General features: G+C 46.1%; 1 protein-coding gene across 3 annotated transcripts in view; it reads right to left on the bottom strand.

Annotated features, from left to right (window-relative positions):
• GRIP2 (glutamate receptor interacting protein 2) overlaps nt 1-10,101 on the bottom strand; it is a 654,787-nt gene extending 644,686 nt beyond the window's left edge. The window contains exon 1 of one of the 3 annotated variants that reach the window (XR_011198609.1): nt 9,207-9,438. Coding sequence is in view for 2 of the 3 variants with exons in the window: in XM_069206296.1 (XP_069062397.1) it covers nt 9,207-9,360 (154 nt within the window). In the remaining variant the exon portion in view is untranslated. Of the gene's footprint in view, nt 1-9,206 lie in introns of all 3 variants that reach the window. The other 2 variants (XM_069206296.1, XM_069206295.1) reach the window with 2 other exon arrangements.
• Nucleotides 10,102-10,594: the final 493 nt, after the last annotated feature.

A 10,594-nucleotide genomic window follows, 5' to 3' on the forward strand; every position in this document is an offset into this window, starting at 1 on the left:
ATTCTCTCTTCCTCTCCTCATTCCCCACTTCCATTTTCTAATACTTTTGCTACTCTCTACATTCCCATTTTCCTCTCACCTACCACCCTTCCCAGTGCCCCTTGTTATTGTCAGTCTCATAGATTCTGCAGCCACATTTCTCTTCCCCTGTATAAGCCATTGTCCTCGCCACTACATCCTCGCTGCACCCGTCAATTTGCTAAACATTCCCTATATGTTCATTCTCAACTCTTCCTGCCTTAGCCAGCAACCTAGATGATATATTCCCATCCTTCTCTTCCAAGGGCAGTAACACCTGCATCATCATTTCTCGCTTCCCTAACCAGTGCACTAACTCCTACATCCCAATCATCTTTCCAGTTTGCTTTTAACCAGTGTCCTATCTCCTACAACACCATCATTTCTGACCTTGACTTATCAAAGCATCGGCCCTTATGTTTGCACCTCTTATCCAGCACCCTGGCCCTATGTTCTCACACTTCTTCACCAGCACTGTAGCACCTATACTTAGTCCTTCCTGCAGTCAGGCAGATATTCTTGTGCACCTTCCCCAGCCACCTAGTCCCTATTTTCTCACCCAGCTCTCCCAAGCCCCACTTCATACTCTCCTGCTTCTCTTCACCAGTGTTGCAGCACCAATATTTTGAATCCATCTTTACTGGTGTCCGGCCCCTATGTACTTATCTCCCTCCCAAGTGCCCCATTCTATAGGCACCAGACCCTTCACCTCAGCCACTAAAGCAGACAGGGGCATAGCTTGGTCATAAGGCCAGGAGGAGGGCGGATGAGCTTCAGATTTTACAACAATCACTCTGGCATATCATGGTAACCATTATATAGGAAGCAGGCATGAGGGGGGCTCAAGGGTCAGTGGAAAGGGAAAGGAGTGCAGATTGGGAGTGATTACTTAAAACACAGTATTCTGCAAAATTACCATGTTTTAACAATTTCAAAACAGACGTGTGTGTGTGTGTGTGTGTTTTTCTGTGTGACTATTCAAAATCTCAGGTGAAATCTGAGATGCAACTTACCATAACCGACTCAAAGCTCCTGTGCCCAACTATTTATTGAATAATACTTTTGTTGGGGGGGTGTAACACCCAAAAATCCCTCCTGAAGCTCATAGCAGAGGTCTTTACACTGTGGAATGCTCTGCTTACTTACCGGTAATTTTCATTACTCCGAGTCCCAGTCTTCCCTGATAAGATTCCCACCCTCCCATCCCTTGGGAGCTGATTATATGTGGTATTTTTTCTGTGGTTTGCTTCGTACTACAAGATGTTTGGTGTGTCTACTTCCCCTTTGTAGTGAGTGGCACCTGTGTAATGGCGACCGTGTTGGGGGAAGTATTTTGAGGTGGCTAGGGAATAATATCTGCTAGGAGGAGGTGTGATCTCATGTGTAAGGACCGGATCGGGGAAGATTTATGAGAAGGTAATGGAACTGAACTGATTGTGGCGGGAGGGTACCAGGCGATGCCCAAAAGGAGCACTGACTACGCCCTTAGGGAACAGGGACAAACATCATGCTGCAGACAGTGCTGAGTGCTCTGCTTGTAGTGGGAGAAAACAAGTGGCAGCGAGGTACCGTGTAATGGGCCATAAGTAACCTTATTCAACCATGTCCTGACTGAGACTAGGTGTCATAGAGTGCAGGGGGCTCCAAATAGCTGTGAAAACCTACTCATCCCACCCCACTTATGGCAGGACAAAGCATCATACTATTGATACTTTTATACTTTTAGGGAGTCCAGGCTGTCACTAGCTTATTGGCAGGTGTGTAATTGATTGTATTTTGTAATGGGGTAACTGAACACAACTTCAATATTTGAATTGTTAAATATGTTCAGGTCTGCTAATTTTATGAAATAATTCTGAGAAAATATGTTTGACATTCTGGGGGTCCACAGAAGGGGTTTTTGGTAGTATAAAGTTTGAAGACCATTGCTACCGTCTCTTGATGTCTTCATCAATGCCATTGCCCCTAGTCTCATGAGCCCTTCATTAGTGCCATAACCCCTAGCCCTCACCAGTGTCTCAGATCTATACTCTCATGCCCCTTTCACCAGTGCTCTAGCCCCTACAGCCCCACGACCTCACCAGAAGTGCCCTAGCCACAATAGTCTCATGACTCATTCACCAGTGCCCTTGGCCCTAGTCTCATGACCCCTGGATTAGTTCCATGACTTCTAGTCTTATGTCACCTTCACTAGTGTCTCAGCACTATACTGTCATGCCCCTTTCACCTGTTCCCTAGCTGCTATAGTCTCACAACTTGTCCAGAAGTGCTCTAGCCACAAAAGTTTCATGACTTGTTCATCAGTGCCGTTGTCCCTAGTCTCATGACCCCTTCACTAGTGTCATAGCCCCTAATGTTATGAACCCTTCACTAGTGTCTCAGATCTATACTCTCATGCCCCTTTCACCAGTGCTAAAGCCGCAATAGCCTCACAACCGCTAAAGAAGTGTCCTAGACACCACAGTCTCATGACTCATTCACCAGTGCCTTTGGCCCTAGTCTCCTGACCCCTTCATTAGTGCCATAACCCCTAGTCTTATGTCCCCTTCACTAAAGTCTTGTGTCAAATCTATACTCCCATGTCACTTTCAACAGTGCCCTAGCTGCTCTAACCTCACAACCTCTCCAGAAGTGTTGGAGCCACAATAGTCTCATGACTCATTCACGAGTGCCCTTGGCCCTAGTCTCCTGACCCCTTCATTAGTGCCATAACCCCTAGTCTTATGTCCCCTTCACTAAAGTCTTGTGTCAAATCTATACTCCCATGTCACTTTCAACAGTGCCCTAGCTGCTCTAGCCTCACAACCTCTCCAGAAGAGTTGTAGCCACAATAGTCTCATGACTCATTCACGAGTGCCCTTGGCCCTAGTCTCATGACCCCTTCACTAGTGTCTCAGCTCTATAATCTTATGCCCCTCTCACCAGTGCTCAAGCCACAATAGCCTCACAACCTCCAAAGAAGTGCCCTAGAGTCTCATGACTCATTCACCGGTGTCCTTGGCCCTAGTCTCACGACCCCTTCACTAGTTTTTCAGCTCTATACTCTCTTGCTCTTTTCAGCAATACCCTAGCCGCTATAGTCTCACAACTCCTCCAGAAGTGCCCTAGACACAACAGTCTCGTGACTCATTCACCAGTGCCATCATCCCAAGTCTTATTACCGCTTCCTTAGTGCCATAGCCCTAAACCTTATGTCCCCTTCATTAGTTTCTCAGCTCTATACTCTCATGCCTCTTTTACCAGTGCCAAAGCCCCCATAGTCTCACAACCTCTCCAGAAGAGCCCTAGCCATAACAGACTAAAGGCTCATTCACCATTGCTCCATCACCTAAATCTTCACCTGCATCAACAGTACCTTAATCCCTGGGTTTTCATTCAGACACCTCCTTGCCAGTACCATGGTCACTAAATCTTACATTTTCCCCTTCCTGCACAACAGTCAGTGAGGTGGGTATCACATACCCACTGCCACCTTCAATGGTGAGCCAGCAGAGTATTACGCAGCCAACGCCCCTCTACCATGGACCCGCCCAACACTCCACCATCACCTTGACATGCACATGTTTAAAGAGACATCTGCCTTCTTTCCTTTCTTCCATTGCTAGAGTGACACGGAGAACAAGGTGAACACCCTCAGATGAGGGACAAAAATAGTAACTCATTCCTCCCTTGTTGAGAATATTTCAAAGGGTGGACAAGGCCCTCAAATCCTCTCATTTGTTCATTCATCATATTTTCTAGGTGTATTTGCATACATCTGAGAACATAGTACAATTTTGTAGCAGGGATTACATCCACATAGTTTGGTGTGAGGTCTTGTTTGTTTCTCACAGTTGTTCTAATATTGTATTTTGATAAATCCAACTATCCAGCGGTCTTTCAGTGGTCCCTCCTTGAAGGCCTGTCTTTGATTCAATGGTTTCCTAAATGACGTACAACTTGGAATAATACATTTTTTATACATAAACACGCATGTACCATTTGTCTGGTCTGTAGGCCCAGAGAACAGAAACTATTTATTGCTCAACTCAAAAGTGTTTATTTTAACCACCTCAGAAGGGTGGGCGGTCTATGGGGACTTCGGACATGTGACCTTGGGGTTGCATATAGATACATCCCTTAGAGTAGTACTCCACTGAGCAATCTTATCATCTTGTCTGGCGCATCATGACCCATGCGTCCCTGTGAATGCTTGGATGCTAAATTACCGACCCTTAGTACAAGACTATATACTGTAGCCTTCTGGATTCAGCCAAAAAGAGCTACTTTCAAAAATAAACTGACCTTTTCATTCAATTTCTTCATTTTGCAAGAAGTTGTGATGCATATCTGATCAATCACGTGCTATGTTGGCCAATTCATTAATTTCCCTTTTTCTAAGCTCTGCCTTGATTCTGAAGTGAAATCCCTTGATAAATGTATAAGGAGAATGAGTGGTGCATGCAGTCTTTCAGGGTGGGTACAGCTTGGGGTGTAAGAATGAAGGATTGAGGATGTGTGGTGCGTTCAGTCTTCCAGGGTGGGTACAGCTTACGGCGTAAGGATGAAGGATGTGTGGCGTGTGCAGTCTTTCAGGGTGGGTACAGTTTAGGACGTAAAGATGAAGGATTGAGGATGTGTGGTGCACGCAGACTTTCAGGGTGGATACAGCTTATGGCGTAAGGATGAAGGATGTAGGATGTGTGGTGCGCGCAGACTTTCAGGGTGGATACAGCTTAGGGCGTAAGGATGAAGGATGTAGGATGTGTGGAGCGCGCAGTCTTTCATGGTAGATACAGCTTAGGGCCTAAGGATGAAGGATGGAGGATGTGTGGTGCGCGCAGTTTTCCAGGGTGGGTAGTTTAGGGTGTAAGGATGAAGGATGGAGGATGTGTGGTGTGCCCAGACTTCCAGGGTGGGTACAGTTTAGTGCATAAGGATGAAGGATGGAGGATCTGTGGTGCACGGAGTCTTTCAGGGTGAATATAGCTCACGCTGATAGAATGATGTGCTGTGCGTGCAGTCTTACAGGGGGAATATAGTTTAGGGCGTAAGGATGAAGGGTGGAGGTTGTGCGGTGCGTGCAGTCTTTAGGGTGAATATAGTTTAGGGCATTTGGATGCAGGATGTGTGGTACGTGCAGTCCTTCAGGGTGAATACAGTTCAGGGAACAAGGATGAAGGATGGAGGATGTGTGGTGCGCGCAGTCTTTCAGGGTGGATACAGCTTAGGGCGTAAGGATGAAGGATGGAGGATGTGTGATGTATGCAGTCTTTCAGGGGGGATAGAGCTTAGGGCATAAGGATGAAGGATGGAGGATGTGTAGTGCGCGCAGTCCTTCAGGATGAATACCGTTCAGGGCATAAGGATGAAGGATCGAGGATGTGTGATGTGTGCAGTCTTTCAGGGGGGGATAGAGCTTAGGGCATAGGGATGTATGGTGCATGCAGTCTTGTACGGTGAGCACAGTTTTAGCCATAAGGATGCAGCGCCACTGGTGCGTGCAGTCTTTCAGGGTGAATACAACTCAGGCTGTTAAAATGATGCGTGGTTGTGCAGAATTTCAGGGCGAATATAGTTCAGAGTATATGGATGGAGGAAGTGAGGTGCTGCAGGCTTTCAGGGTGAACAGAGCTCAGGCTAAATAGGGGATGTGTGATGTGTAGAGTAGTTCATGGTAAACTAGCTTCTCTACTGCACCTTATTTCTATTGTGTGTTTTGTGAGCGTCCTGCTGCTAATACTGCCATAATAAGCTTGGGCTACCCAGCGAAAAGAGAAGGTTTCAGCAGTTTTATCAATGCTAGATGGCCTCATATGAGACGAAGATGAGATGGGCGAGATCGCCATATGAGAAAAAAGAGCATCCTTGCTTGGCATACAAGCATCCATGTTCAGAATAACGTGTAGTTTCTGCAAAGTGTGTTTATGGGGAGCAAGGCGCAGAGCATTGCAATAATCAAGTCAGGATAATAGCCCACATCACCATGAATTTTTGATCAGATGGTAGGACTGGGATAACTTTTCGAGTAATTTAAGATGTAAAATAGATAACAAATACAATTTTGCAATCTCAAAGAAGCAATCCAGCCTGCTGACGAAAATAAATCCTAGATTACAAATTTCATTTACAGGGGTGTGGCACTCGGCTACAGATGTTGGGAACCAGGAATGTCTGCATTCCCCACCCCTCCGCTCAACAATTGTAATACTTTGCATATTTCTCTATGCAATGTTGTTCTTTCTACATGTAATGGCCATTACCAAAGGTATTTGACAGTATACCGAAATATGAGTCATGGCCTCATCCCCAAACTGAACAATGGCAAGAAATTCTGTGTGTTTGTGTTGCCAGTTAGGACCTAGTTTTCATAGGAAAAGTGTTTTTTGTTTTGCTAATAACTTTAGCGCTGTTTTGCAGATCTTAAAAACATTTTTTAAACCAGTACGACATTTTTAAAACCAGTTTGCAACTCACTTCAGCTGCTGTCTAGAAAGATTCAGGGCGATCTGTCATGTGGTGGCAGAGAAAAAGAGGGCGGGCGGTCCCAAAATGTGTTTTCCCCGTGCAGTTTCCCACATAAACTTTAGACATGACTACAGCCTGAACCGCTGGAAGGAATTATACCAAATTTGGCAAAAAGCTAGATCTTGGTCCAGAAAGATCCCTTTTTGTAATTTGGTGTAAATCTGTTCAGTAGATTTCGAGTTATTAAAGAAAAAAGATTTATGCATATCTAGAGACGCGGATTGTACGAGGTGGATCTATGGAGCCATGTGCCAACAGCAATGCCATGATTGGATGGCACCAACCTGAGAAAAAAGCTGTGGTGCCATTTTGTGAATTGGGACAAGCTTCTTGGGGAAGAGTAAAGATTAAGTAGGATAAAAGGGGTCAGGATAGAGGTATCCTGACCCCATTGGAATGATTGAGTGGTCTCTGAGGGACCCCTCATGGGCAAGAAATTGCCCAAAAGATAATTGTTTTGGGGGTAGACAAGGATCAGTGTGAATCTGAGACAAATCCGTGGATCCAGACCCCAATAAAAAATTAAAAAAAACACTGATAAATGTACTCGCAAACCTATTCACACACTCACACATCTAAAAAAAACACTACCACACCCACTCAAAGACCCACACAGCCACTCACACACCCACTTACACACCTACACAACCACTCACACACCCATTCATACACTCCCACACCCATGTATACACCCACACAACCAAACAAACCATCACACACCCACACAGCCACTCATACATCCACTCAGACACACACTCACACACCTAATTATGCACCCATAAAACCACTCATACACCCACTCTCAGAGCCACACAGGCACTCACACACCCACTCACAGAACTCCAGCATGGGCGCTCACACACCCACCCATACACTCACACACTTGCTTACATACCCACACAAGCACACACCCAGTAACACACCCATACAGCCCCTCACGCACCCACTCACAGACCTCCAGCTTGGGGTTGGCTGCATGCGGGGTTAGAAATCAACAAAAAAAAACAAATATTACAGGGATGGTATAGTTAGGCTCAGATTTTACACATGCAAAATCATAGAAATTTAGCAGTGATAGTTATATTTATCTCAAGAAATAATAAGTTGTGCACTAAGATAACTATAACTCACACCCTCACCATGCGCTGCTAATTATCCCACATATTACAACAGTCATGGCATCATTGATAACAAAACTGCAACCTTTGCAATACAATTATTGAAGAGAAAACTGTGCATGGTGTGGTCACGAGTTATAGTCACCTTAGTGCAGGAGTTACAGTTTCTTCTGATACACTTGACCAGGCCACCGCCTGTTCTAGGCTGATCACCTCTAATTTTACAATTTTTATTTAGGAAAAGCAACTTGAGTCCTGTGGCATCAAAGCTTAAACTGCAATTTGCAAAATGGCCTATAAAACTAGGGTTAGGATTCATAATTCCTGTATCATTATATCACTGAATTGAGAGGTATATATTATGAGTTTTTAAACATCCATGCCCCCGCTTTGGCAACAATGTCATTGGTGAAGTAAGGAGCGAGTCACTTGTCATGGATGCTCTATAATAAATTGCCTACATTCTGAGATGGAGCAACATTATAATCTATTAACTCAAACACTAGAAGTTTTTTTACAGTGCACATTCTAAACTCACAAGCTTGGTGTTCTCATATGTGATAATTAAAAAAAGAGGCTCAATAAAATAAAAATAAATTGTCAACAATCACACAATTTTATGAAGCAGGAAAACTGGGACTACATCCAGGTTTTTAGGTGCCACATTGTACAGTTCAGCCACTGAATGAGTATTTTTTGCTTGTTTTAAATTTGATTTGCCTATAATTCTTGGCCCATGAGGGTAGAACATAGGTGGTTTGCAGAAGCCACCTGAAAGCTTGGCTTGCTTTGGTCTCTAGGGTCCAACATAACCTCAATCTAAGCCAGAGCCTGGCAGGAGCTTTCATTAGAATGCAGTGCTTAATTTGTAAATAAAAACGTGCTGGTGCCCACAGCTCTCCTCTGAAACATGCGGCTGCTGCAATTAAATGTGCGAGCACTGAATACTGAGGCAGCGTAATCCTAGAGCCATCTCGGGCCTCTTTAATCCATTTACAGCCACTCCCTGCCCCTTCAGCTCACTCTAGCAGTTTTCTGCATTCTCTCTTTGTGACGCTTTTTCATTTTTCTCTTCCTCTGTCTTTCCCATATGTTTATTTTGCTTGCAGTAAATGCTTGATGCAGAAAAATAAGTGCTGGCCTTCAAAAATAAGTGCCGGTGCCCCGCACCGGAAACCGCCAGCTCAAATTAAGCACTGCTAGAATGTATAACTAATCATGGGCATGTCTCCATGGGCCTCTGCAGAAGTTTTTTCAGGTGGGGGCACCCGCCGTGACCCATCCGCCACGGTCTGTGGCATCTCGGACTGTTTTTGGCCAGGCCACTGCCGGACTAGTGCAGGCTTCGTAACACTATGACGGGCGTAGTGTTACGCTGCACTGTGAGCCTGCACACCAGGCTGTACCTAAATCCAGTGGGGTCAGGCACCCTCCCTTACCCCCTGCGGACACCCATGATGGTCTCCCACCTCCCACCCAGTCCTACAGCGCATCTCTGTGCGGCCTTGTGGGGCCGCTACCTCCCTGTGACCCCCTCGGTGGTAGGAAGGAAGACCCCCTTACCGCTCACGCAGAGGCTGAGGCTACACAGGCTGTCTTCGCACGAGTCCTCCTGGCTCTCCAGCTCCTCCTCTTCCTCCTGCGCCTTCCTCTCCTTACCCCGCTTCCTGCGCGAGGGCTTCTTGACATTTTTCAGGATCTTGTTGACTTTATTCATTACGTTGGGCCCAGGAAAAATGAAGCTTAACGTCCTTCTTTATCTCCTTCTTCTCTTTCCCTTTCCTTCCACCGTTCCTTCCTCTCAGCCCCCCCTTCCTTCCCCTTTTCACTCCCCCCCTTAAGACCCTCCTTTACTTCTTTTCTTTCATTGTTTCTTTCCTTCCTTCTCCTCCTGCCTCCCTTCTTGTCTTCCCCCACTTCAACCCTTACCCTTACCCTTTCTTTCTACTTTCTTCCTTATATTCTTATTATCTCCTTACCTACCTTTCACTCCTTTCCTACCTTTATTTCTTACACTGATCTTTTTTCATCCATTACTCCCTCCTTCCCCGCTCTGCTTTCTTTCCTCGTCGCCAGATCTCTTATCCTTTTTTCTTTAAGCTCCTTCTCTGTCCTGTCTTTTCCCCTCACGCCTCCTTACCTCTCACGCTGCCCCACTTCCCCCTCGCTCGCTTTCCCTTCGGATTCTCTTCAGCGGCCTCAGCTTCCCCCCTCACTTCCCGTCCTTCCCCCGCTCTCGCACATTCTTCCCTTTCGCTGTTCCCCTCCTTCTTCGTGTCTTCCTCCTCTCCACGCGCTTTGTTTTCCTTCCACCGGCGTCGTCTTCACTCCACGGGGCGCGCACAGAGCAGACGCGGGTCGCTGGCTCCTGGGTCACCGCGCGGCACAAAAGCGCACGAGTGCGCACGAAAGCATCTTTCGCAGAGTTTTCCGCAGCTAAGCGCAGCCCACAGCTCCCAGGGATTGTGTGGGCTGACACCTTCTCCTCCGATGACTTACGCAAGCTAATAACTCTTCACGGCAGCTCCCCTAAGGTTTTTGCATTTCTGTTTCGCTTGTAGATATTCTGTCAGAATCTTCCATTCCTTTTCCCCAGGCTAAGCACTCTCTCGCAGTTCAAAAGCTGCGCGCACTCTTCAAAGACGCGTTTTATTTCGAATCACTGCCGTGGCACTCTGAACGACAAGCGCTCTGCAGATGCGGGAGCCTTTCAAACAGGGCATTTGTGCCCGTAATGGTCTGGATTGATGTTTTTCAATTCTCCGTGTCGCAGGGCGTCACGCTAGAAAGTTATTGTGCATTAGTGCTTGGAAGCACACAGAGCAGCGTGCAAGTGTGGTAAAGGGTCAGGAGGGCTGAATTAAAGGAACAAAACCGTAATTATGTGTCAGCAAAAAAACTTTACTAAAAAATCACTAGAAGAAATATGAGACATACCCTTACAGAGAGAC

Source organism: Pleurodeles waltl, chromosome 9, assembly GCF_031143425.1.
Source record: "Pleurodeles waltl isolate 20211129_DDA chromosome 9, aPleWal1.hap1.20221129, whole genome shotgun sequence".
Classification (NCBI taxonomy): Eukaryota; Metazoa; Chordata; class Amphibia; order Caudata; family Salamandridae; genus Pleurodeles; species Pleurodeles waltl.